This window comes from Corythoichthys intestinalis, chromosome 11, assembly GCF_030265065.1.
Source record: "Corythoichthys intestinalis isolate RoL2023-P3 chromosome 11, ASM3026506v1, whole genome shotgun sequence".
Taxonomy (NCBI): Eukaryota; Metazoa; Chordata; class Actinopteri; order Syngnathiformes; family Syngnathidae; genus Corythoichthys; species Corythoichthys intestinalis.
The window spans coordinates 55,804,596-55,832,555 of NC_080405.1; the positions used below are offsets into that span (position 1 = coordinate 55,804,596).

General features: G+C 40.3%; 3 protein-coding genes across 4 annotated transcripts in view; 2 read left to right on the plus strand and 1 right to left on the minus strand.

The window, feature by feature from the left end:
- The first annotated feature begins 1,216 nt into the window (after nucleotides 1–1,216).
- rap2c (RAP2C, member of RAS oncogene family) lies at nucleotides 1,217–16,621 on the plus strand. The gene is made up of 3 exons (XM_057851090.1): nucleotides 1,217–2,099; nucleotides 11,205–11,490; nucleotides 14,089–16,621. Exons 1-2 carry the CDS (start codon nucleotides 1,827–1,829, stop codon nucleotides 11,481–11,483), a joined length of 552 nt encoding a protein of 183 aa, XP_057707073.1. The 5' UTR covers nucleotides 1,217–1,826; the 3' UTR covers nucleotides 11,484–11,490; nucleotides 14,089–16,621.
- Nucleotides 16,622–19,363: 2,742 nt separating this feature from the next.
- The window catches only part of ubl3b (ubiquitin-like 3b), a 30,315-nt gene continuing 21,718 nt past the window's right edge, over nucleotides 19,364–27,960 (minus strand). Inside the window, exons 7-8 of the mRNA XM_057851093.1 lie at nucleotides 20,743–20,863; nucleotides 19,364–20,615 (exon numbers count right to left, since the gene is read on the minus strand). Coding sequence (XP_057707076.1) covers nucleotides 20,770–20,863 — 94 coding nt within the window. The 3' untranslated portion in view covers nucleotides 19,364–20,615; nucleotides 20,743–20,769. The remainder of the gene's footprint in view (nucleotides 20,616–20,742; nucleotides 20,864–27,960) is intronic.
- On the plus strand, nucleotides 21,930–27,949 carry zgc:92907 (uncharacterized protein LOC436733 homolog). 2 transcript variants are annotated; one of them, XM_057851091.1, is made up of 4 exons: nucleotides 21,930–22,522; nucleotides 22,857–23,019; nucleotides 23,159–23,297; nucleotides 26,886–27,949. In XM_057851091.1, exons 1-4 carry the CDS (start codon nucleotides 22,442–22,444, stop codon nucleotides 26,995–26,997), a joined length of 495 nt encoding a protein of 164 aa, XP_057707074.1. In that variant the 5' UTR covers nucleotides 21,930–22,441; the 3' UTR covers nucleotides 26,998–27,949. The 2 variants fall into 2 exon arrangements, with proteins under 2 accessions (XP_057707074.1, XP_057707075.1); XM_057851092.1 differs by lacking the exon at nucleotides 21,930–22,522 and having other exon boundaries at nucleotides 22,871–23,019; nucleotides 23,112–23,297.

Genomic DNA, 27,960 nt, shown 5'->3' on the forward strand with positions numbered 1-27,960 from the left:
GAATCTTATACCGGTGTTGTGCCGAAAAATAGCCACCCCGCGTGAAACGCCCCCCCTGACGGGAACGCTTATTTATAATGCTTTATTGAGGTGAAAACATCAAATGTTTTCATGGACGCATTACAGTAATGGATTTACGTCTGTAAAATCAGTTTTAAATAAATAAATTACACAAAATACTCGTACTGTATTTTAGTAACAAATCGTGGACTGGGCCACATAACCATCTTTGAACAGAAATGTATTAGTCTACAGGTTTTCACGACCATATCCTGATGACAATCACACAGGTATGACATTTATTAGTTCAAGAAGAGTAAAATAATACATATTCACGGTACAAGAAAATTGTTTCCATGTCCATCGATTGGTAAGAAAAAGCTGTTTGTACGAGTGACGTATGGGCGCTCGATAATAAAATAAATTAACAAATAAATAAAATAAATTAAATAAACGCTCAATAAAGCGTTATAAATAAGCGTTCCTGTCAGGGGGGACATTTCACGCGGGGCGGCTATTTTTCGGCACAACACCGGAACTGCGTTCCTGACCGTTCTGGGCCACTTTCACCCAGTGGCGCCTGCAGAAATTTTTCATAGGGGTGGCCAGATGGGGCCACTTAAAATCTTGGGGTGGCACACCAAAACTAAAAGCCATAATTTCAGGTTTTCATTATATTATTGCATTAAAAAGGTCAGGGGAAAACTATCAGAAAGACTTATGGACACGGTTACTGATATACTTTGGTGTCTTGTGTAATATTTGATGTTACTCATGATTTAATGTGCATAGTCCATAACTGTCCAGTCAACATTTTGAGTTCCACAACAATTCTTTTTTATTGTGTTATGGATATATTAGGCATATGGTGTACATTTAACAAAACAAAATAATACAGATACAAATAAAAGCAAGTACAGAGGCAATCATATCTTAACTGGATATTTCCCAACACAATGTTAATGTGACAGAAAAATAATTATTACTGAATGAACAAAATATAAAAAGTACTTCCCAACAGGGATCAACAGATTACCAGGCTATAACAATCTAACGATATAATGGCAAGCAGGGTGGCCAGTGGGGTGGCCAACAAATTTACCCCCTGGTGGCGCCACTGCTTTCACCCCTGCCTATAATGATTTAACCGCCATATCGTGAAATCATGTTTATCGTATCGTTAAGTCGCCACCCCTAATTGAGGATGTGTTTGCCTGCTGTTCCTGAACGCACCGTGGAACTGACGGTTGAGAGAGAGGTGCGGAGGAGTTGATAGCGCCTCCCCGATGAGGATCATCGCTTCGCGGTTTTGAAAAGCAACGTAAAAAATGGCTCGATTTCCTCTTTAAATCCCCAAATTTCTGCGTCCGCCGCCTTTTTTCTAAAGCCGGAAGCAGGCAAGAAGCGGGGACCTCCTGCCGGTCTTCTCCGAGCGGAGGTGGAAACGCGAACAGGCCTCGGGAGGACGCCGTTTGCGTCCGAACTGTTCCGACCGGCTCCGTAGCATGCGGGACACGACCCGGGACTCGACGACTCGTTCCCCGGCGGGGCCTCTTCGTCACCGGCCCGGACTCTCGAGGGAGCTCCGGGCATGCGGGAGCGCGAACGCCTAGCCACCGTCGAGCTAACTACCAGGCGGAGCGGACGGAAAGCAACTTTTTTTGGTCTTCGCTCTCCGGGTTTTTCAAAGTGGCCATATCGGGGAGGACTATGAACGCTCGGATAGTCTAGACGCCGTTTTGTGTCGTCGTTCGGTCCCCGACTTTAGGGGGGAAAGAGGCCCCGTTGCAGCTAATCCTTTAGCCGCTCTGAGTTAGCTAGCCAAGATGAAGGAGTACAAAGTGGTGGTTCTGGGCAGCGGCGGCGTTGGAAAATCCGCGCTGACCGTCCAGTTCGTTACGGGAACCTTCATCGAGAAGTACGACCCCACCATAGAGGACTTTTACAGGAAGGAAATCGAGGTGGACTCGTCGCCGTCAGTGCTGGAGATACTGGACACGGCCGGAACCGAGCAGTTCGCCTCTATGCGGGACTTGTACATCAAGAACGGACAGGGCTTTATCCTGGTCTACAGTCTGGTTAACCAGCAGTCTTTTCAGGTGAGCTTTCATCAAAGTCACATGCAGTGAATTCACTGTTTATCGCCGTGAAAAACCGCGATATTGATAGTTGCTAGGCGTGGGAACTTCGCGATACGATTTGCGATACAAGGCTCATGATTAGGGGTGTGACAAAATATCCAAATGGTGATATATCGTGATACTTTGTGTCCCAAAAGGTTATCGATATGCCCCTGCCAAGAATCGAGATATCGTTTTTAGGGCTGCAACTATCGATAATTTTGGTAGTAGATTAATCGATGAACCATTAGTTCGAATAATCGAGTAATCGGATAAGGAACATTAAAAATTAAATTACCTGAGCTGAGCCTCAAACGGTGTGAAAAATAAATAAATGAGGATCTATGTACAACAAAAGAACAATTGGCTAACTTACATAGCAACATTCTGTAAAATGCTAACTTTTTTACAATGCTCTTCACAAATGGTTTAGACACATATCCCCACAAAAATAGGCTAAGTATACCTAAACTAAATTACGAATGCATTTAAAAAAAACATTAGCTCAAACAAAAACTTATGTTGGTCTTAACAGGGAGCACCTGGATTCAGCCGTGTGAAATGAGGCAGACTAGAAGGTAATGTATCCACCCAAATCAAGAAAACTAAATGCAGTTTCAATATAAACTAGGGCTGTCAAAATTATCGCGTTAACGAGCGGTAATTAATTTTTTAATTAATCCCATTAAAATATTTGACGCAATTAACGCACAAATGCCCTGCTCAAACAGATTAAAATGACAGCACAGTGAAAGCTGTACTTGTTGTGTTTTTCGGAGTTTTGCCGCCCTCTGCTGGCGCTTGGGTGCGACTGATTTTATAGGTTTCAGCACCCATGAGCATTGTGTAAGTAATTATTGACAACAGTGGCGGGCAACTAGTTTATTTTTTGATTGAAAATTTTACAAATTTTATTAAAACGAAAACATGAAGAGGGGTTTTAATATAACATTTCTATAACTTGTACTTTCTAATTCTTTCTATCCATGGATCGCTTTAACAGAATGTTAATAATGGTAATGCCATCTTGTTGATTTGTTATAATAAATACGGTACTTATGTACCGTATGTTGAATGTATATATCCATCTTGTGTCTTATCTTTCCATTCCAACAATAATTTACAGAAAAATGTGGCATATTTTATAGATGGTTTGAATTGCGATTAATTACGATTCATTTTTAAGCTGTAATTATCTCGATTAAAAATTTTAATCGTTTGACACCCCTAATATAAACCATTAAGATGCCACTTAAATGAATACTCGAAGCAGCAAAATTTAATTTGAATCTTTTTTTCTAATCGAATACTCGAGTTAATCAATTAATCGTTGCAGCACTAATGGTATTAAAAAGGTATCATTGTCAAAAAATAAAAAGGAACCAACAAGTTGCTACCAAATCTTCCGCCATAATACTGTCTCAGTTAGGGATGTCCCGATCCAGGTTTTTGTACTTCCGATCAGATACCGATATTGTTTTGCACTTCCGATCCGATACTGACCGATACCGAGTTATCTGAGCATGTGTTAAAGTTTAAAGTTATTTAGCCTCCTTACTTAGTTGTCAGACTCATGTTGAAAAAGGTTTTAGTACTCTTGATAACAACTAGCCAGCTGAATTAGGTGAGTTTGAATAACACACAACGGTTGGTAACAAGAAACTGACCTGTTTATTGAGTGACAAACCCAAAACATTTTAAATAACAAACAGAAATGGCATAGTCAGTCAGTAAAATGTGGAAATAATATTGTAAACTGTCTTAAAAAAGCAAAACACACCAACAACCTCAGTGGAAAATCCCCCAAATCCCCCAAGCTATTAGATGCTTTTAATGTTTCGTGCATTAGTTAGAAAAATTGTATAAAAAGCCTCTCAGGTTTAAATAAACGACTATTTCAGTATCAAGTTAACATTTTAAAACGGCAAATAAAATACTCAAGTCCCCATTCTGTATCAGCAGCTTGAAACTACATTCAATTCATTTCATTTTGCGAATCAACTGTTAAAGTTGTTAAAATTGCTCCCGTTAATCCATAATTTCCCTTCCGTCTGCTTTTGACATGTGAAAGTTTTAAAACTGTTTTGACGATAGATTCAAGTCAAGATTTTGCCGATTTAGGGGTATTTTAGATAAAAAGTTAATTAGGTTCGCTTGGAAGGTTCACAACAGCCTACTAGAGAAGTCTCCTGATTTAAGATGGCGGCCGTTTAGTTTTCCATACTTCAATGTTGCTAACGCCGTCGAGTCTGTCGTAGAGCATCTGGTTCTATTTACAGTGCCTTGCAAAAGTATTCGGCCCCCTTGAATCTTGCAACCTTTCGCCACATTTCAGGCTTCAAACATAAAGATATGAAATTGAATTTTTTTGTCAAGAATCAACAACAAGTGGGACACAATCGTGAAGTGGAACAACATTTATTGGATAATTTCAACTTTTTTAAAAAATGAAAAACTGAAAAGTGGGGCGTGCAATATTATTCGGTCCCTTTACTTTCAGTGCAGCAAACTCACTCCAGAAGTTCAGTAAGGATCTCTGAATGTTGTCCTAAATGACCGATGATGATAAATAGAATCCACCTGTGTATAATCAAGTCTCCGTATAAATGCACCTGCTCTGTGATAGTCTCAGGGTTCTGTTTAAAGTGCAGAGAGCATTATGAAAACACACCAGGCAGGTCCGAGATACTGTTGTGGAGAAGTTTAAAGCCGGATTTGGATTTCCCAAGCTTTAAACATCTCAAGGAGCACTGTGCAAGCCATCATATTGAAATGGAAGGAGCATCAGACCACTGCAAATCTACCAAGACCCGACCGTGTGTCCAAACTTTCTTCTCAAACAAGGAGAAAACTGATCATAGATGCAGCCAAGAGGCCCGTGATCACTCTGGATGAACTGCAGAGATCGACAGCTGAGGTGGGAGAGTCTGTCCATAGGACAACAATCAGTCGTACACTGCACAAATCTGGCCTTTATGGAAGAGTGGCAAGAAGAAAGCCATTTCTCAAAGATATCCATAAAAAGTCTCATTTAAAGTTTGCCACAAGCCACCTGGGAGACACACCAAACATGTGGAAGAAGGTGCTCTGGTCAGATGAAACCAAAATTGAACTTTTTGGCCACAATGCAAAACGATATGTTTGGCGTAAAAGCAACACAGCTCATCACCCTGAACACACCATCCCAACTGTCAAACATGGTGGTGGCAGCATCATGGTTTGGGCCTGCTTTTCTTCAGCAGGGACAGGGAAGATGGTTCAAATTGACGGGAAGATGGATGCAGCCAAATACAGCAACATTCTGGAAGAAAACCTGTTGGTATCTGCACAAGACCTGAGACTGGGACGGAGATTTATCTTCCAACAGGACAATGATCCAAAACATAAAGCCAAATCTACAATGGAATGGTTGAAAAATAAACGTATCCAGGTGTTAGAATGGCCAAGTCAAAGTCCAGACCTGAATCCAATGGAGAATCTGTGGAAAGAGCTGAAGACTGCTGTTCACAAACACTCTCCATCCAACCTCACTGAGCTGGAGCTGTTTCGCAAGGAAGAATGGGCAAGAATGTCAGTCTCTCGATGTGCAAAACTGATAGAAACATACCCCAAGCGACTTGCAGCTGTAATTGGAGCAAAAGGTGGCGCTACAAAGTGTTAACGCAAGGGGGCCGAATAATATTGCACGCCCCACTTTTCAGTTTTTTATTTTTTAAAAAAGTTTAAATTATCCAATAAATTTTGTTCTACTTCACGATTGTGTCCCACTTGTTGTTGATTCTTGACAAAAAATTAAAATCTTTATGTTTGAAGCCTGAAATGTGGCGAAAGGTTGCAAGGTTCAAGGGGGCCAAATACTTTTACAAGGCACTGTACATATGATATCCATTATCTCCAGTAAAACGACGTTGACGTAGTTTGTTGCGGCTGTCATCAGAAGTCAGGTATTCTTGTGTTTTTTATCCAGCGGCATGAGTTGAGCTAAAGCCGTGAGTTGAGCATTGGCATTACCCGGGTCTAAGACAAGTTATGTTTACTTTGCGCATTGCGTCCCGAAGACCGCGCTATCGCTACCGCTTTACTTGACATATTTCAATAATCGGAATTTGGATGTTTGTGAATCGTTCTCGAATCTTCAGCGGCCGAATCGCGTGTTGGATGCTGCGTCTTTACTCACGTGAGATAATGGCTCGTCATCCAGAAGGAATTCTTCAGCAATGAATCTTGATTTCCCTGGGCTTTGGGACTGTCGAATGCCAGTTTGTGACGCATAGTAAAAGTTTCTGCCAGTGTTAGTTGTGTAGGACTGTTCTTTTTGTCTTCGGTTTTCTTAACATACTCCTCATATTGTTTATGGTGGTATTTCGCTAAATGCTTTATTAGGTTGGTTGCAATAAAACTTCTTACAGCTTTACCACTACGCTTGACTTTATTGTGGCATATGTTGCTCTCTGCCTCTTCGTCTTTGTCGTCCTTTAAGGTGAAATGATCCCACACAGCTGGCATTTTTACCGATAAAGTCTCTCGGTAAATTGGGAGACGGTAATGTAAATGTAGTGTGTTGAAGGTGTGCCATAAAACGCGGAACGGATTTTATGGAAACCGAAGCAAAAACTGGAATGGATTATGTAAATCTGTGCGCTGGAAAACCCGGACCGGACTTTCAAAAAAAAACTGAATCGGAAGTCTGGATCGGAATTTTTTCCGTGTTCCGATCCGATACCGATGCGCTTTTTTTGCCCATATCGGCGTCCGATCTGATATTTGGATCGGATCGGGACATCTCTAGTATTTGTATTATGTATTTCCACCTTCAAGCATTGCATTGAATTTGTATGGTTCAGCGTTTCTTTCACGGTGATCGCTTGATAGCCTTCTAGTTTGTGTTTTACGTACGAGAGCCGCTGACAGGTGACAACAACAAGCATGTTGGTAGGGTTGGGCGATATGGGAAAAAATATATATCACGGTATTCCCAAGACAATATCACGGTTTCGATATTATCACGATGTTTTTAAAACACTTTTTAAAAAAAATTGAGTAAGATATATTGAAAGATATTTATTAAAAACTCAATACTATGAATATGGGTGAATAACACAATGCAAGAAAACGTTTAAATGTGCTTTTGCCAACCAACGCAGCCAATCTGAGTTTGATTCAGTGCAAATACAAAAAAATATAGCAGCTGTATAGTAGTAAACATTAAATTACTCAAAAAAGAGAGTATTTTCAACAAACCGGAAATGCGCTGTGCAAAATTACAATATATTAAACAAATATCAATAGTAACACTCATGACATAATCAAATACTTAAGGTCAATAACAAAAGAAATTCAAGTTTTTATAGTAAGTTAGTAAAACGCGGTATAACGATGTCCTAAAAAATATGTACCTTCAGCACTTAAGATCGTGAGACGGTTTTATATGGTCATATCGCCCATGTATACATGTTGGTTTTAATGTCTGGCAGCGAATCAGCGAGCGCGCAGGTCACGCAGTGAATCATGGGAGATGCAGTCTCGGGACAACACTGAAGTGGTGCTTTGTAATCTGTTCGCTTGTGTGAAAAAAGCTACATTTCCTCACGCCATTAGACGCCACTTCCTGCCGAGAGCCCCGAGCTGTGTTCGTACTGTTAGCTCCATGTGTTAATAAAGAAACAAAGTTGTCAGCACGTCGTGCGTTCAATACATTTGTAAACAAAAAGCTCATAACAAGACACAATGCACGATCTGTTTAAGAGACACTGGAGTAGTAGGAGGCGAGGAGAAGATCAGCGAGAAGCAAAACTTGGCGGTCGAATCTGGCGGCAGTCCGCTATTATTTTCTTTTCTTATTGTTGCCACAATAAAGTGGAGAAAGCCATCAACGACTCATCTCCTTCTTTCCCCCCAACGTTTTTGTATTATTATTTTATATGCACGAGAGCTGCCGGATCTGCCAAAATGAACATGAAGTCTGATTTTTTTTTTTTTAAACAATGTCATCAGATAGACAAAAACATAAAATTATGTGCAAATGCCTGCATCTTCAAATCATGAAAATAATAACAGCCTATATCTTACCAACCTTGTAATCTCGATGGGTCTTGTCTCCATTCCATGTCAGGTAGTCTAGGCACATTGTTTGCATCCTGATTAGCGTCTGGCTAATACATGTTAGGTCCAACATGAAATTCCAACCTCCTCTTCTTCCTCCAACGCTTCAAAAACTTGGATCTCCTTCCTTGCGCTCAATCTATCGCTGTTTGAAGGGCTTTGTATGGCGGCCGTATGGAGCGTTGCCATCGCTGTTCTCGGTGTGACGTATCACTTCCGGGTTCGTCCCCTTTCAGGCTCGAACTTCGGAAACGCGATTATTTAGTCAAATATACGACACATGAATTATTTTTTCATGCTTTATTTGTTGGACAATGTTTAATTACTTTAATTGTGACCCTATTTGTCATGTTATGAAATTCACATTTCTGCTTTAACGGCATCGACGTGCAAACGTGTCGGTGGCATTTGTGTACGTAAGAGTCAATGGTTTTGATGTAAACGTGGACGTTTGTGGCCAAAGTGAACAGGAAGTGATTACAAAATGCCTCTAAATTAACAGGAAGAGAGCTGTTAGCAACCAGAAATTCTCCCTGAAATGCCTGCAAATGAAAAGGTAGTGACCCAATATGAACAGCAAAGGTTTTCCAAAATGCCCCTAAATTAATAGGAATTAGGTGAGCAGGAAGTTATTCCAAAATGCCTCATAACAGGAAGTAACCCTGAAATGACCCAACTCAACAGGAAGTTACCCCTAAATGCCCCTATATCAGTAGGAGGTGACCCAATATGAACATTAAGCGACCCCTAAAGGCCCTCGAAATCAACAGGAAGTGATAAGAAAACAACAATAAGTAACCAATAAGATATCAACAGGAATTGGCCAATGAAAATCAACAGGAAATGACAAGTTATTCCCCTAAAATTACCAGGAAGTGACCCCCAAAATGCCCCAAATCAACAGGAAGTGATCTTTAAATGTTCCCATATCAATAGGAAGTGGCCCAATATGAACAGGAAGTTACTCCTAAATGCCTCAAATCAACAGAAAGTAACCCTAAAATGACCCAACTCAACAGGAAGTTACCCCTAAATGCCCCATATCAGTAGGAAGTGACCCAATATGAACATTAAGCGACCCCTAAAGACCCCAAATCAACAGGAAGTGATAACAAAATGCCTCCAAATCAACAATAGCTGACCTGATATCAACAGGAAGTGGCCAATGAACAGGAAGTGGCCTAGAAATGCCCTAAAATCGCCAGGAAATGACGAGTTATTACCCTAAAATTACCAGGAAGTGACCCAGAGCCAACAGGAAGTGAACCCGAAATGCCCCAACTCAACAAGAAGTTACCCCTAAATGCCCCTATATCAATAGGAAGTGGCCCAATTTGAAGCTAACATGAAGTGAAACAGAAATGCCAGAAATTAACAAGAAGTGATCACAAAATGCCCCCAAATCAACAGGAAATGACCCGATATCAACAGGAAGTGACCCAGAAATGCCCTCAAATCAACAAGAAGTGACCCAATATCAACAGGAGGTGACTCTAAAATGTGCAAAACTCAAAAGGAAGTACCGCAATATCTACAGGAAGTGACCCCGAAATGCCCCAAGTCAATAGGATGTGACCCGATATTAATGAGAAGTGATCACAAAATGCCCCCAAATCAACAGGAAATGACCTGATATCTACAGGAAGTGACCCCGAAATGCCCAAGTCAATAGGAAGTGACCCGTATCAACAGGAAATGATTACAAAATGCCCCAAAATCAACAGGAAATGACCCGATATCAACAGGAAGTGACCCACAAATGCCCACAAATCAACAAGTGACCCAATACTAGCAGGAGGTGACTCTGAAATGTGCAAAAATCAACAGGAAGTACCGCGATATCAACAGGAAGTGATCCCAAAATGCCCCAAGTCAATAGGAAGTGACCCGTATCAACAGGAGGTGACTCTGAAATGTGCAAAAATCAACAGGAAGTACCGCGATATCAACAGGAAGTGACCCCAAAATGCCCCAAGTCAATAGGAAGTGACCCGTATCAACAGGACGTGCCCTGATATCAACAGGAAATGATCACAAAATGCCCCCAAATCAATAGGAAGTGACCCCGTATCAACAGGAAGTGAACCAGAAATGCCCCAAGTCAATAGGAAGTGACCCGTATCAACAGGAAGTGAACCAGAAATGCCACAAATGAACAGGAAGTGATCACAAAATGCCCCCAAATCAACAGGAAATGACCCGATATCAACAGGAAGTGACCCAGAAATGCCCTCAAATCATCAAGAAGTGACCCAATATCAACAGGAGGTGACTCTGAAATGTGCAAAAATCAACAAGAAGTACCGCGATATCAACAGGAAGTGACCCCAAAATGCCCCAAGTCAATAGGAAGTGACCCGTATCAACAGGAAGTGACCCTGAAATTTGCAAAAATCAACAGGACGTGCCCTGATATCAACAGGAAATGATCACAAAATGCCCCCAAATCAATAGGAAGTGACCCCGTATCAACAGGAAGTGAACCAGAAATGCCCCAAGTCAATAGGAAGTGACCCGTATCAACAGGAAGTGAACCAGAAATGCCACAAATGAACAGGAAGTGATCACAAAATGCCCCCAAATCAACAGGAAATGACCCAGAAATGCCCTCAAATCATCAAGAAGTGACCCAATATCAACAGGAGGTGACTCTGAAATGTGCAAAAATCAACAGGAAGTACCGCGATATCAACAGGAAATGATCACAAAATGCCCCCAAATCAATAGGAAGTGACCCCGTATCAACAGGAAGTGACCCAATATCAACAGGAGGTGACTCTGAAATGTGCAAAAATCAACAGGATGTGATCCGATATCAACAGGAAGTGACCCTGAAATGCCCCAAGTCAACAGGAAGTAACCCAATATGAACAGGAAGTGACCCCCAAATGCTCCAAAATCTATGTTAGGGTTTAGATTTTTAAAAATTTCTTGTGGTAACAATGGTGCCCTGTGAAAAAGTGTTGTTTTTTTTGGACTCAGGACATCCGGCCCATGCGAGACCAAATAGTGCGCGTGAAGCGTTTCGAGAAGGTGCCGCTGATCCTGGTGGGGAACAAAGTGGACCTGGAGTCGGAGCGCGAGGTGGCGGGTTCGGACGGCCGCGCCTTAGCCCAGGAGTGGGGCTGCCCCTTCATCGAGACCTCGGCCAAAAGCAAGACCATGGTGGACGAGCTCTTCGCCGAGATCGTGCGCCAGATGAACTACTCTTCGCTGCCCGAGAAGCAGGAGCAGTGCTGCACGGCCTGCGTGGTCCAGTGAAGCCCAGGTACCCTTGCCGTCTCCGTTAGATGAGGTCATCCCCTTGATGGAATTTCTGGAGGGAGGGGCAAGCATGTTAATACAGTACTTTTGGAATTATCAATGGTACAAAAACCTCCATTTACTCCCATTGATTTCTGATGGGGAAAAACTACATTGGCGCACCCAAAAACAACTCAATTGGTGGTTGTGATTTTTGACCAAAAACCAAATGGCCACCAAGTCAACAGGAAGTGACCTGATATCAACGGGAAGTGACTCTAAAATGCACAAAAGTCAACAGGAAGGGACCCGATATCAATAGGAAGTGATCCCAAAGTGCGCAACAATCAACAGGAAGCGACATTGAAATGCCCCAAATCAAAAAGGAAGTGACCCGTAGCAACAGGAAGTGACCAGAAGTGACCCAATATCAACAGGAATGGACCTGATATCAATAGGAAGTGAGCCCAAAATCCACAACAATCAACAGGAAGTGACCCGGCATTAACAGGAACTGATTAGAAGATGTCCCCAAATCAATAGGAAGTGACCCAAACCAATAGAAAGTGACCCTGAAGTGACCCAAAAGTGCCACAAATCAACAGGAAGACACGTTAACAAGAAGAAATGACCTGATATCAACAGGAAGTGACCCCAAAATGTACAAAAATACACAGAAAGTGACCTTGAAATGCCCCAGATAAACAGGAAGTGACCTGATATCAACAGGAAGTGATCACAAAATGCCGCAAATCAATAGGAAGTGACCCGATATTAATATGAAGTGACCCTGAAATGTGCAAAAAGTCAACAGGAAGTGATCACGATATGCCCCCAAATTAATATGACGTGACCTTGAAATGCCCCCAAATCAACAGGAAGTTGCCCGATATCAACAGGAAGTGACCCCGAAATGCGCAAAAATCAACAGGAAGTTCCCCGATATCAACAGGAAATGACCCTGAAATGCCCCAAGTCAATAGAAAGTGACCCATATCAACAGGAAGTGAACAGATATCACAAAATGTTCCCAAATCAACCGGAAGTGACCCCGATAAGTGCAAAAATCAACAGGAAGTGATCACCAAATGCCCCCAAATCAATAGGAAGTGACCCTGAAGTGAACCGATATCAACCGGAAGTGACCTGAAAGTGCCACAAACAAACAGTAAGACACAATAACAACAGGGAATGACCTGATATCAACAGGAAGTGACCCTGAAATGTGCAAAAATCAACAGGAAGTGACCTTATATCATCAGGAAGTGATCACAAAATGTCCCCAAATCAACAAGAAGGGACCCGCATCAATAGGAAGTGACCCCAAAAATGTGCAAAAGTCAACAAGGAAATGAACAAGAAATTCCAAAAATCATTAAGATGTCATCCTGAAATGCACCCAAATCAACAGGAAGCGACCCAATATCAACAGGAAGTGACCCATATCAACAGGAAGTGACTCTAAAATACCCAAGGTCAAAAGGAAGTGACCTGATATCAACAGGAAGTGACCCTGAATGCCCCAAATCAACAGGAAATGACCCGGTATCAACAGGAAGTGTCCCTAAAATGCCGTCAAATCAACAGGAAGTGACCCGATAGCGAGAGGAAGTGGCCCTGATATGTGCAAAAATCAACAGGAAGTGACCTGATCTTGACAAGTGACCCTGAAATACGCAAAAATCAACAGGAAGTGACCCTGAAAAGCCCCAATAGGAAATGACTTGTATCAACAGGAAGTGACCCCAAAATGCGCAAAAATCAACAGGAAGTGACCCCAAAATGGGCAAAAATTAACAGGAAGTGAGCCTATGTAACAGGAAGTGATCCTGAAATGCCCAAGGTCAACAGGAAGTGACCCTTAAATGCCCCAAGTCAGCGGGAATTGACTCATATCAACAGGAAATGACCCGATATTGACAGTAAGTGAGCCCAAAATGTGCAAAAATCAACAGGAAGTGACAGGTATTAACAGGAAGTGATCCTGAAATGCCGCAAGTCAACAAGAAGTGACCTGATATCAATTGCAAGTGATCCTGAAATGCCATTTAACCAACAGGAAGTGGCCCTAAAATGTCCTCAAATCAACAGGAAGTGACCCTGAAATGCCCAAAGTAAACAGGAAATGAACGCAAAGTGTGCAAAAATCAATAGGAAGTGACCCAAAATGCCCCCAAATTGAAAGGAAGTTATCCCGAAATGGGCAAAAATCAACAGGAAGTGACCCCAAAATGGACAAAAATCAACAGGAAGTGATCCTGAAATGCCCAAGGTCAACATGAAGTGACCCCGAAATAGGCAAGAATAAACAGGAAGTGACCTTATATAACAGGAAGTGACCCTTAAATGCCCCAAGTCAACAGGAAATGACCCGAAATTGACAGGAAGTGACGCCAAAATGCATAAAAATCAACAGGAAGTGACCCTAAAAGGCCCCCAAATCGACGACAAGAGACCCGATTTCGACAGGAAGTAACCCTGGAATGCCCCAAGTCAACAGGTAGTTACCCAATATTAATAGGAAGTGAACATCTAGCACTGTTCAATGGCAGCCAACAAGCCAAAAATTCTGCTCTCAAATATTTGTGAACCCTGAAACTAAAAGCTTGCGTCTTCTTTCCAGATGCAGTTTTTTTCCCATTTCTGGAGAAGAAGAGAGGACGCTTACGGGGCGCCGTCACGGCTAACTTTCGGAGCTTCCCGGGCGCCTCGACGCTCATCCGCCGACCGAGACGCGGCTCCTATTTTTCATATCCCGCTCACGGGACGTTGACGCCGCCCAGGAAAGTTGCACGAAAAGACATAAACGCGGAGCGGACTACTCTTGAATTTCAGTCTTTTTTTTTTTTTTTTTTTTTGGTGAGGCCGCAGCGCTGTTTTTAAAGCTGCTTTCAATCACACTTTTATCAATGGTATTACTTCATATACGGAAAGCCATTCGCTAATGCGCCCGCTTGTGCTACGAGTGAAGAAAATATATTTCATCATACAAAAACATTTTGGCTTTTAAGCACGCACACTAGGGTCGGGAACCTCTGGGTAGCTAACGATACGAAATAAATCCTTCCCACTTCAAACAAATTGAACGTCAGTGGCAGCCAATGAGTTCATTTTCAAGGCATTTTACGTCATTTCCTGTTGATTTTCGGTCACTTCCTTTGCGAGTCACTTCCTGTTGATTTTGGGTTGCTGAAAAAAGGAAGTGACGGGAAGGTCCCCAAATGAATAGGAAGTGATTCAAAATCAAACTGAAGTGTAAATTAATAGGAAGGGACCCTGAAATGCCTCCAAATCAACTAGTGACCTGACATCAACAGAAAGTGACCCTGACATGCCGCCAAATTAAAAGGGAGGGACCCGATATCAACAGGAAGTGACCCCGACATGTTGCCGAATTAACAGGAAGTGACCCAATCTCAACAGGAAGTGACCCTGACATGTTGCCGAATTAAAAGGAAGCGACCTGACATGCCCCCAAATCAACAGGAAGTGACCCGATATCAACAGGAAGTGGCATCAAAATGGCCCTAGATCAATAGGAAGTGACCCGAAATCAAAAGGAACTGGCCCTAAAATGCCTCCAAATCAAAAAGTGACCTGATATCAACAGGAAGTGACCCTGACATGTTGCCGAATTAACAGGAAGTGACCCAGTATCAACAGGAAGTGACCTGACATGCCCTCAAATCAACAGGAAGTGACCTAATATTAATAGAGTGACCCTGACATGTTGCCAAATTAACAGGAAGTGACCCGATATCAACAGGAAGTGGCATCAAAATGGCCCGAGATCAATAGGAAGTGACCCGAAATCAAAAGGAACTGACCCTAAAATGCCTCTAAATCAAGAAGTGACCTGATATCAACAGGAAGTGACCCTGACATGTTGCCAAATTAACAGGAAGTGACCTGAAATGCCCCCAAATCAACAGCAAGTGACCCAATAATGACAGGAAGTGACCCCGAAATGCCCCCAAATCAACAGCAAGTGACCCGATATCAACAGGAAGTGGCATCAAAATGGCCCTAGATCAATAGGAATTGACCCGAAATGAAAAGGAACTGTCCCTAAAATGCCTCCAAATCAAGAAGTGACCTAATATCAACAGGAAGTGACCTTGACATGTTGCCGAATTTACTGGAAGTGACCCAATATCAACAGGAAGTGACCTGATATCAATAGAAAGTGACCCTGACATGTTGCCGAATTAACAGGAAGTGACCTGATATCAAAAGAAAGTGACACTGACATGTTGCCGAATTAACAGGAAGCGACCTGACATGCCCCGAAATCAACAGGAAGTGACCCGAAATCAACCACAAGTGATCTGATCTCAACAGGAAGTGGCATTGAAATGGCCCTTAATCAACATGAAGTGACCCAAAATCAACAGGAAGTGACCCTGAAATCAACAAATGACCTTATATCGACAGGAAGTGACCAAATATAAACGGTAAGCGATGGCGAAATACCTCCAAATCAACAGGAAGTGACCTGATATCACTAGAAAGTGACCCTGAGATGTTTCCGAATCAACAGGAAGTGGCAATGAAGTGCACCTAAAATCGACAGGAAGTGACCCGATATTAACAGGCAGCAGCATCGAAATGGCCCTAGATCAATGTGAAGTGACCCCAAATCAACAGGAAGTGACCCCAAATTGACAGGAAGTGACCCTGGATGTCATTTGCTGTTGATTTTTTGGTTATTTCCTTTATTTTTTTTGCTGTTTCAGCGCCATTGACGGCGCTAGATGTCCAATCCAGTCAAATTGAATTAGATGTCTCGTGCGGTCAATAGCAGCTAGTGAGCTAGCATAGATGCTATTTAACAGAACATTTTAGTAAGCAACTTTATTTTTTTTTTTAATAGTGACACCTTCTTAAAAAAGATGTATCAAGTCTTGGCGGGAGCATCTTGATAACTTTTTTTGGCTACAAAGTATCGTGATGCATCACCTTTTCGTATATCGTCACACCCCTAATCTGCATGCTTAAAATGAAATTTGGATTTTTTTTTTTTCACACGGGCGCACGGCGGGAGGACCAAAAGTTCTCTTCATTTCAATATTTGTCGTTCTATAACGTGTTAAGCTGATTTAACGTTGCTTTCTGTATTTTTTTAATACTATATTTATTAAAAACTCATGTGAGTAGCCAGTTTGAAACCTTTTAATTTGATACTAGTTTTCTGCTTTTGGTGACATCAGGCTACAAGGTATATGGTGTGTTTGTTTTTTATTAATAAGCTGAAAATTTAACAAGAGCCTTAAAATCACTTCTGGTGCATCCTGGTGTCGTGTTCTTCTTTCTTCATCGCAAATTATTTACGGTGGTATGTACGCCGCCTCTAAAGCGACATCGACAGAAATAAAATGAAACTATCTGGTAAACATTAGCATGATATAGCATTTAAGCTAGTGGACTTTTGCTATGCATGTTAGCCAGTTGTTGTGAACATTAGCATTATATAGAATTTAAGTTAGCGGACTTTTGCGATGCAAGTTAGCCAATTGTTGTAAAAATTAGCATTATATAGCATTTAAGTTGGTGACTTTTGCCATGAAGGTTAGCCAATTGTTGTAAACATTATGTAGCATTTAAGCTAGCGGACCTTTGCTATGCAGGTTAGCCAATCGACGTAAACATTAGCATTATGCAGCATTTAAACTAGGGGACTTTTGCTATGCAACTTAGTTAATTGTTGTCAACATTAGCATTATATAGCATTAAAGCAAGCAGACCTTTGCCATGCAACTCTGTCAATTGTAAACATCAGCATTATATAGCATTTAAGATAGCAGACTTTTGCTGTTGTGGACATTTGCTATGCTAATTAGTCAATTGTAAACATTAATATTATTTAGCATTTATGCTAGCGGATTTTTGCCATGTTGCAAACATTAGCATAATACAGTATTTAGCTAGCGCACTTTTGCTATGCAATTTAGCCAGTGGTTATAAACTTTAGCATTAAATAGCATTTAAGCTAGCGGACTTTTGCGATGCAACTTGGCCAATTTTGTAAATATTAGCCATATATAGCATTTAAGATAGCAGACTTTTGCTATGTTGTAAACAATAGCATTATATAGCATTAAAGTTGGCAGACCTTTGCTATGCAGGTTAGCCAACTGTTTTAAACATTATCATTATAAAGCTTTTAAGCTAGCGGACTTTTACTATTCAACTTAGCCAACTGTTGTAAAAAAAATTAGCTTTATATAGCATTTAAGATAGCAGACGTTTACGTTTTGCTAGGCAAATTAGCTAATTATTGTAAACATTAGCATTATATAACATTTAAGCTTGCGATTTTTGCTATGTTGTAAACATTAGCATTATATAGTATTTAAGTTAGTGGACTTTTGCTATGCAGGTTAGCCAATTGACGTAAACATTAGCATTATGCAGCATTTAGGCTAGGGGACTTTTGCTATGCAAGTTACCCAATTGTTGTAAACATTAGCATTATATAGCATTTAAGCTAGCAGACTTTTGCTATGTAACTTAGCCAATTGTTGTAAACATTAGCATTACATAGCATTTAAGTTGGCGGACTTTTGCTATGTGTGTTAGCCAATTGTTGTAAACATTAGCATTATAAAGCATTCATGCTTGCGGATTTTTGCTGTTGTAAACATTAGCATAATATAGTATTTATGCTAGCAGACTTTTGCTGTAAACAATACCATCATATAGCATTTATGAATGCGGACTTTTGCTATGTTGCAAACATTGGCATTATACAGTGCTTAAGCTAGTGGACTTTTGCCATACAAGTTAGCCAAATGTTGTAAACAATAGCATGATGCAGCATTTAAGCTAGGGGACTTTTGCTATGCAGGTTAGCCAATTGACGTAAACATTAGCATTATGCAGCATTTAAGCTAGGGGACTTTTGCTATGCAAGTTACCCAATTGTTGTAAACATTAGCATTATATAGCATTTAAGCTAGCAGACTTTTGCTATGCAACTTGGCCAATTGTTGTAAACATTAGCATTACATAGCATTTAAGTTGGCGGACTTTTGCTATGTGTGTTAGCTAATTGTTGTAAACAGAGTTATATAGCGTTTAAGCTAGCGGACTTTTGCTATGCAAGTTAGCCAATTGTTGTAAACATTAGCATTGTAAAGCATTCATGCTTGCGGATTTTTGCTGTTGTAAACATTAGCATAATATAGTATTTACGCTAGCAGACTTTTGCTATGCAACTTAGCCAATTGCTGTAAACATTACCATCATATAGCATTTATGAATGCGGACTTTTGCTATGTTGCAAACATTGGCATTATACAGTGCTTAAGCTAGTGGACTTTTGCCATGCAAGTTAGCAAAATGTTGTAAACATTAGCATGATGCAGCATTTAAGCTTGGGGACTTTTGCTATGCAAGCCAATATGGAATGGGACGTACTACGTCACTGTTTGGCTAGGCCGCCATGCTGGCAATATCCTTCCGGCAGACTCAACGGGGATTGTAACGTGTGGTAGTGCTAACCTAATTCCTTTGGTGTATTAGAAAGAAAATATGGGTGTGCATTGTTGTGTTACCGGGTGCAACAGTGTCTCCTGCGACAAAAAAAAAAAAAAGGGCGAGGAAAACTGGACTCACTTCTCACCGTTTTCCTGCATGGAGGACCAAATATCAGATCACGAAGGCACGACGGATGGCTGGGTTGCAGCGGTTCGTCGGAAAAGCATTTCTTTTGATCATATTTCTGCTGGAATGAGAGCGTGTTGCCGTCATCTCTACTCTTGTAAGTTGAACGATTTATCCGTTTTGGTTTCAGTACGTTTTTTTATTATTTTTTTTACCCTTGTGTAAATCTGCCTCGGTAGCAATGCTAACCTACTCCTCCTCCTCACCTACCTGTTGTGTTACTAGGTAAACCTGCTGACAAGACATCCCGATTGGTCACCATCTCTCTTCTTGGATTATTTGACAAAGAAAATTTGTTCAATTGAGTGGTTCCATTTGTCTTGTGTCGGAATCAAACAAGCCCCTGCAGCAGACGCCGTCTGGGTCTGCCTTTCTTGCTGATAAACTGCGGGCTTTTAACTTGTGAAAATGCAAGAACTTTAATGCACATATTTATTCTGCCTGGCTATTTAACTAAGGCCAGTGAAGTGTTGTTGTTTTTTTTAACCACTTTGACAAAGACACGTTTCATTGTAATGTTGAATTGATCAATTCTATTATTATTTATAATTATTCTTGTTTGCACTAATGTAGACTTTAGACTGTCAATTCAAATAGTGTTGGAAAAGTTGCAATACCTAAAATAGAAACGCAAGAACTGTAATGTACATATTTATACACCTTTATCTACCTGAGGCCACTGAATGTTTTTTTAACTGCTTTGAAAAATACAGGTTTTGTTGTGATCTTGTATTTATATAGTATATAGCTTTTTATAATGTATTATAATATTTGCTACCCCCTGTCAGAGTGTGGGCCATTTTGCACTAAAAGGATTTTAAACTGTCAGTTCAAATATTGTGTTGGAGAACTTGCAATACCTAAAATGGAAATGCAAGAACTTTAAACCACATATTTATTCTGTCTGGCAATTTACCCAAGGCCAGTAAATAGTTTTTAAACTGCTTTGACAAAGACACATTTATGTTAAACTTGTATACATTACTTATAATTATATAATATGTGCTGACCCCGTCAGAGGGTGGGCCTTGTTTGCACTAATTTAAAGATTTTAAACTGTCAGCTCAAATATTGTATTGGAGAAGTTGCATTACTTGAAATAAATCTATTGCAACTTATCAGTCCCAGTTCTTGTCTACAACACTGTCCACACATTGTCAATGCATATTCCAAATAGAATAACAAAATTAAGTCACCTGACTTTGTAATTATTACACCTGTTTATTATGAAGACCTGAAGTAAACAACAAGCAGTTACAGTTTGTCATTCAAGTCATGTTTTGGTATTCATATTTTATTGACTTTTCACAACAACACTTGGGATCGTGTTTGTAAGAGCACAGCAAACTGAAGTTTCAGCGTGCACTCTTCGCCTTTCCAACCTCTCATAACGCTCCGATGTGGTGCGCTTGACCTCAGAATAACCCAAGAAGAGATATGGTGACCAATCGGGATGTGTTCTCAGCATTTCATATGCAGGTTTTCCTAGTAACACAACAGGTAGGTGAGGAGTAGGAGTAGGTTAGCATTGCTACCGAGGCAGATTTACACAACGGTAAAAAAAAAATTAAAAAACGTATTGAAACCAAAACGGATAAATCGTTCAACTTACAAGAGTAGAGATGACGGGAACACGCTCTCATTTCAGCAGAAATATGATCAAAAGAAATGCTTTTCCGACGAACCGCTGCAACCCAGCCATCCGTCGTGCCTTCGTGATCTGATATTTGGTCCTCCATGCAGGAAAACGGTGAGAAGTGAGTCCAGTTTTCCTCGCCCTTTTTTTTTTTTGTCGCAGGAGACACTGTTGCACCCGGTAACACAACAATGCACACCCATATTTTCTTTCTAATACACCGAAGGAATTAGGTTAGCACTACCACACGTTACAATCCCCGTTGAGTCTGCCGGAAGGATATTGCCAGCATGGCGGCCTAGCCAAACAGTGACGTAGTACGTCCCATTCCCTATTGTTGTAAACATTAGGATTATAAAGCATTTAAGCTAGCGGACTTTTGCTTTGTAGGTTAGCCAATTGTTGTCAAAAATAGCATTAAATAGCATCTAAGCTAGCGGACTTCTCTGCAAATTAGCCAATTGTTGTAAACATTAGCATAATATAGCATTTAAGTTAGCGAACTTCTGCGATGCAAGAACAATTGGCTAACTTGCATAGCAAAAGTCAGCTCGCTTAAATGCTATATAATGCGAATGCTTACCAGGATGCTTCTGGAGCACACCAGAAAAATTCGGTCCGCAGGGGATTGCCTAAACTTAATTTACTAAATGACCATTTAGGGAATATGTCATCAAAACATGAGAAAACCTATTGTGTTGAATCGACTTGTTCCTGCAATGCACGTTTTGGCCAGCAGATGACGCAAATGGACTCTGCCATTGATAGGTTGATTAGACGTCAAATCAATTTTGACCGGGAGTTCTTGCATCGATTAAATAACTCATTGGATGCCATTGACGGCGATAGGCGTCCAATCCATTTTGACAAATGGACTGGCCATTTGGGTGGACCTCTAAGTCGTCAATGGTGAAGCAATATAAAGGATTTGATGTCTGATTGTCAACGGCATTGAATGAGTTAGCAGGTATGTTATTAATTTTTTTTTTTTTTCATCAAAATGACGTGTGATTGTTTCCATTGTTTTTTTAATTACATTAATCATTGTCATCTTTCTTTTTTTTGAATGTAGTTTTGTTTAACGTTAACTGCATTGGTAGTTGCAGTTCAGCCTCCGCCCGTTAGATGCCGCACATTTTGCCTCAACGCAGTGTGACGTACGTTACGCATTGAACCTGGAAGTGGCTATCAAATGCGCGCGACTATTTATGCTCAAACTTCTTTAAATTTATTGACACGGGACGTTTTTTTTTAATGATTTGGATTCTATTTTAAAGTGTTTAAGTTCCGCTTCTGACACTTAGAAGCAGTATTTCTTTTTTTATTTAATAATTTAAACAGTGGAATCAGAGTGGAACGTGTGTAGCAAACCCGGAAGTGGCTATCAAATGCGAACGTCTCCGTAGGCTAATGGTGACATTTATTTTCAAATTTCTTTAAATTTATTGACGTGATTTTTTTTAACGATTTAGATTCTATTTTAACGTAAGTTCCGCCTCTGACTCTTAAAAGCAACATTTTTAATTTTCTTTTCATTTAAACCCTGTGACGTATGTAGCAAACCCGGAAATGCCGCTCTGATAGCCGCGGTGAGCTAAAGCACGGATTAGCTGGTGAATTTTCACTACATAAGTGCTGGAAAAACCTCTTTTGATGACAAAGGGCGTGAGCAGCGATGAAGACCGTCTTTGTGACTGTGGGCACGACGAGTTTTGACGACCTTATTGAGGAAATCACCTCTGACGAGGCTGTTCAGGTGAGTTCAAGTAGTTACTGATGACGTACAGTGGATTTTTTAAAAATGTCTGCCTCAATTCTAACCCCCCAAAAGAAATGCAGTATAAAAGTAGTTGAATAACAGATATTTTGTGTATTTATATAGTTATCTTGGCATTCTTGCGCCTACATAAGCGCTTGTTCTTCACGCCGTTTTTTTGTGTTTGTCTGTCAGAAGATGGCGCCAAAGCAGAGGTTTCAAATTTCCAACCAGTTATAGCGAATTTTTTGAACGCAAATAGAATATTCAATGCTTGGCTGTATATTTCCAATTGAATCAACCCGCGGTTGTTTCTATTTTTTTCTACCAACAGGCGTTAAAGCATCGCGGCTATGAGCGTCTTGTCCTCCAGGTGGGAAGAGGTTCGGTTCTGCCGGATCCTGAGAATTTTCCGCACGTTAGCTTGGAGGTTTTTCGATTCAAGCCCTCTATCTTGACGGACGTGGAGCGGGCTGACCTCATCATCAGTCACGCTGGTCAGTACACTGTCATGCTCGTTGCTCATTTTTGGGCTGTGTATTTTTCAAATTATGGCAAGAGACGAATAAAAATACCTTTACGCTCTTAGTGAAAACCCGCGAGCTTGTTTAGAAATGTGGATGTCGTTGGCGTCAGGGGCCGGAAGCTGCTTGGAGGCGTTGGGCGCCGGCAAAAGCCTGCTGGTGGTGGTGAATGACAAGCTGATGGACAACCACCAACTGGAACTGGCCAGACAGCTCCACAAGGACTCTCATTTACTCTACTGTACTTGCCCGTATGTACCACAAAAAATAAATGCAGGTAGTCCCCGGGTTACGAACGAGTTCAGTTCTTACGCTGGCGACGTCACCTGAATTTTAGCGTAAGTTGGACTTAACACTTTAAGTACCCCTAAATACCTCCTAAATTGCAAAACAACTATCCAAAAACATGTAATATACATCATATTGATACAATTAAGTGAAACATAAGATACTGTAAGGTACAACAAGGTACTGTTTACGCGAATGAAAAGAGAACAAAAACGGAGACAAAACGACATCGTCGTAAAGTCGAAATCGCATAAGTAGTAACCCGGGGACTACCTGTGTATTATTTTTTAAAAAAGAATCTTGCGGAAAATTCCATGATATTCATTTCTTAAAATGTAATTTAAAAAAAAAAAATACAGTATATAATCAAACTATATATTTGTCAAATGATTAAAAATGTTAATCGAGTAAATCACAGCTAAATTAATCGCAATTCAAACCATCTCTAAAATATGCCATATTTTTCGGTAAGTTATTGTTGGAATGGAAAGATAAGATGGATATATACATTTAACATACTGTATGTAAGTACTGTATTTGTTGATTGTAACAAATTCACAAGATGACATTAACATTCTGTGAAAGGAATCACGGATAGAAAGACTTGTAATTCTTAAAAGATAAATGTGAGTTTGTATATTGTGACTAAATATTGCCATCTAGTGCATTTGTTGAGCTAAACCAAATGTTTGATTAGAGTCTGACCAAAGTGAGTATTATTTTGGATAGCTATCTTGATTGGAAATGCCACTTCTCTTTGCATTGAGCGCTTTTCTTTTTGTGAACATTATTTTTTTTTGGAAAGATAGCAATATTTTTGTTGTGCTTTCAGTAAATGAAACTATAGCGACTCAAATGTTCCGCCCAAATGCATGATGGGAAGTTGGGTAACCATGACTGTCAGTGGTGGCTGCAAATGGTATATCTTCTCTGCGTTGTGTTCAATACAGGGTGTTAAGAAAAAGATCTCCTGTCAGTCTTCCTCACGTCGCTCAAAACAATAGTTATAATTAGAGATGTTCCGATCACGTCATTTTCAAAGTATCGGAAACGGCAAAAAAATATCGGCCATGCCTTTTTTTTAATAGATATATACAGTATATTTTTTTATTAAATCGTTTTCTAATTGTATTTAACATTACAGACTTAATATGTTACACTCTTCCAGAGTCTTTAGTTTAGGTTTAAGGTAGGGTTATCCCTATAACCATGGTAACTAATTTTTTAAAATATCACGTTAAAATATTTAACGCAATTAATGCATGCGCTGCACGACCCACTCACGCATTGTCGCGCTCAATCTGTAATGGCGCCGTTTTACCTATATAGAGAGATAAAAGGCAGTGTAAAATGAGTAGAGTGAGTTTTGGCACCCTTTGGAGCCTTTTTTTAATTGGCTAAAGCCTTACAATCCCTCTCCCTACGATTAGAAATATCATGGGAAGCAATGTAGGGAAGCAAGGTAGCAATTGATCTGTTTCTTAACACCTTAGGTTATTTCCCAATGCAGACAAAATATCAATTGGTAGCACTACGCACAGTCATGGTTCCACTTCCCATCATGCATTCGGGCATGGCCACAGTATCATTTACTGGAAGCTCAACAAATACACCAGATGGCAATATTTAGTCACAATATACAAAGTCACAAGTGAATCTATCCGTGGATCCCTCTCACAGAAAGAATGTTAATAATGTAAATGCCATCTTGAGGATTTATTGTCATAATAAACAAATACAGTACTTATGTACTGTATGTTGAATGTATATATTCGTCCGAGTTTTATTCATTTTTTTCTTAAAGCATTGCCAAAATGTATATGATCGGGGAAAATTATCAGGAATGATTGGAATTGAATCGGGAGCAAAAAAAAAACAAAAAAACAATTGGATCGGGAAATATCGGGATCAGCAGATACTCTAAAACAGACATGTCCAAAGTCCGGCCCGGGGGCCAAATGCGGCGCGTGGGCAGATTTCATCCGGCCCCCAGCCTCTGTCATAAAATCAATAACGTCTGGCCCGCACACAGACTTAATAAATTGGTCAGCAGTACTGCTACAAGCATATGAAGTAGCTTACACACTAAATGCTGCTCCTCATTTACCCACTAAAAGGGAGCAGCACTCTAAGCAACATTACCACATGTGACCCTTTACTCCCAATTTTCTAAAATGGCGACAATCAACAAAAAAAAGTTGACTGCAACGGCTGGCACTTCAAGGGTAGGTGGAAACTGGACTATTTCGTCACTCAAATATGCAACGACTGTGTCTGCCTCATTTGCAAAGAGACAGTCGCTGTTTTTAAAGAGTTCAATATGAGGCGATATTACCAAACAAGACACGCTGACATGTACGACAAGATTACAGGGTAGATACGTAGCGAGAAATTGAAGCAAGTTTAATTTCACAGCAGCATTTTGCAAGAGCCCAAGAGTCTAAAGAGAACGCCACAAAGGCTAGTTGCAAAATTGTTGAAATTATTAAAAAAAAAAAAAAAAAGTAGTGCTGCAACGATTAATCGATTAACTCGAGTATTCGATTAGAAAAAAATATTCGAACTAAATGTTGTTGCTTCGAGTATTCGTTTAATTGAAGTGGCATTGTAATGGTTGATTTTAAAAGTGTTTGCATTTCATTTTACTGATGAGGGTGGATACAATGCCCAATGGTCTGCCTCTTTTCACATGGCTAAGACCAACATAAGCTAAGTTTTTGTTTGAGCGAATGTTTTTTTCAATGCATTCTTAATTTACTTTGTAGGTATACTTAGCCGTTTTTTTGTGGGAATATGTGTCTGAACCACTTGTTAGGAGCATTGTTAAAAAAACAAAAAAAAAAAAACGAGCATTTTATAGCATTTAAGCTAGCAGACTTTTTCTATCCAAGTTAGCCAATTGTTCTTTTGTTGTACACAGATCCTCATTTAAAAAAAATAAAATTATATCGTTTGAGGCTCAGCTCGGGTGTTTTAATTTTTCATGTTCCTTATCCGATTACTCAATTATTCGAAGAAACTAGTCCATCGATTAATCGACTACTAAAATATTCGATTGCTGCAGCCCTATAATAAAGCAAATGTGACACACAGAACGGCTTGGTAAAATTTGCTTAAATATATTGTTCTACGTAAAGGACGTCAGCCAAGGTCGCCCCCCCCCCCCCCCCCCCCCCACACACATTTTTACCACACCAAATCTGGCCCCTTTTGCAAAAAGTTTGGACACCCCTGCTCTAAAACGATCGGATCGGGAGCAAAAAACATGATTGGAACAACCCTAGTTATAATTGTTGTGGAAGAGATGCCAAAGCTTTTGCCAATAAATAGCACGGCCCCAATGAATGCCTGTCTCCACTCCACTCGCTTGTCTTTCCTCTTAGCTCTCACTATACGTAAAACGGCGCCATTGTAGTCTGTTTGCGGCAATGCGAGTGGGTCGTTCCGCGCATGCGTTAAATGTGTTACATATTTTAACGTGATTAATTTAAAAAAATAATTACTGCCCGTTAGCCCTAATTTTCTCTAATATTCTTGTTGTTGTCTATCAGCACGCTGACGAAAACCCTGCGGAGCATGGACCTTTCTGTGCTCAAGCCTTTCACGCCGGGTCAGCCTGAGAAGTTTGCAAAATTCATGGACAGAGCTCTCGGACTCCAGTGAAATGACGTCCCCCATCAATCTTGTGTACGTGGGCCACCAAAGATTTTATTTAATTCCATTTTTCCAGTATCAAATGGTCAAAAATGTACCTTGAGTGTATTTTTACAGTTTGGATGTGACTTTTTTTTTTGTTGTTGTTGAAAATTCAAGCAAATTGATGCACTTTGAAGTATTTTCTGTTACAAACAACTGTTTGCATTATTCTAACACTTAATATAGTCAATCAGGGAATAGTAGCTTTTCTCGTATTTACCGATCAACTGTTTGTATTACTCTAACACCATATGTAAAATAAATAGCACTTATACCATAGTTTAAGGAAAATAAGCAGATTATAGGGCATAAGAGATACATGACGCCTTCTTATCACGGAAGCCCAACGTGTGCGTCATGCAACTGACGCTGACAAGCCCATGTCTGCACCATCAACTCTCGCATCAGTTCTCCCGGACAGTCCAGAAAAAATGGCGGGACGCCTTGTCCCAGCACAAGGAACACTGGAGAACGCCCGATATCCAACTGATAACACGACCGACAAGACTCCAAGAGCCCCTTTGATGCTGAGGTTGCAAAATCCACAACCCACTTTGATCATTATTAAATGGTTATTAAATATTTGCTTTCACCAATGAAGGCTCACAATAAAGTGTTGATTGCTATGATAGTATGTTCCATGATTGATTGCAGTTAAAAAAAACCATTTTAGCAATTGATAACTATAGACATGTTTAGTACTTGATAAAACTGCCTTGTGATTCTGACCAGTTTAAACCGGCCTAGGTTCCACAGATCAACTTCGAGGACAAGCCACAGACATTGGGACACTAAACTGGGACATTTTGGAAATCATATTGTTGCATTTTATTACTTACCAAATGCTATTGCTTCATGAAATGTATTTGATGTGATTTGACGTTTGATCGCCGTTTACGTGAATAAAATATCAACATGTGCTTCGAAGCC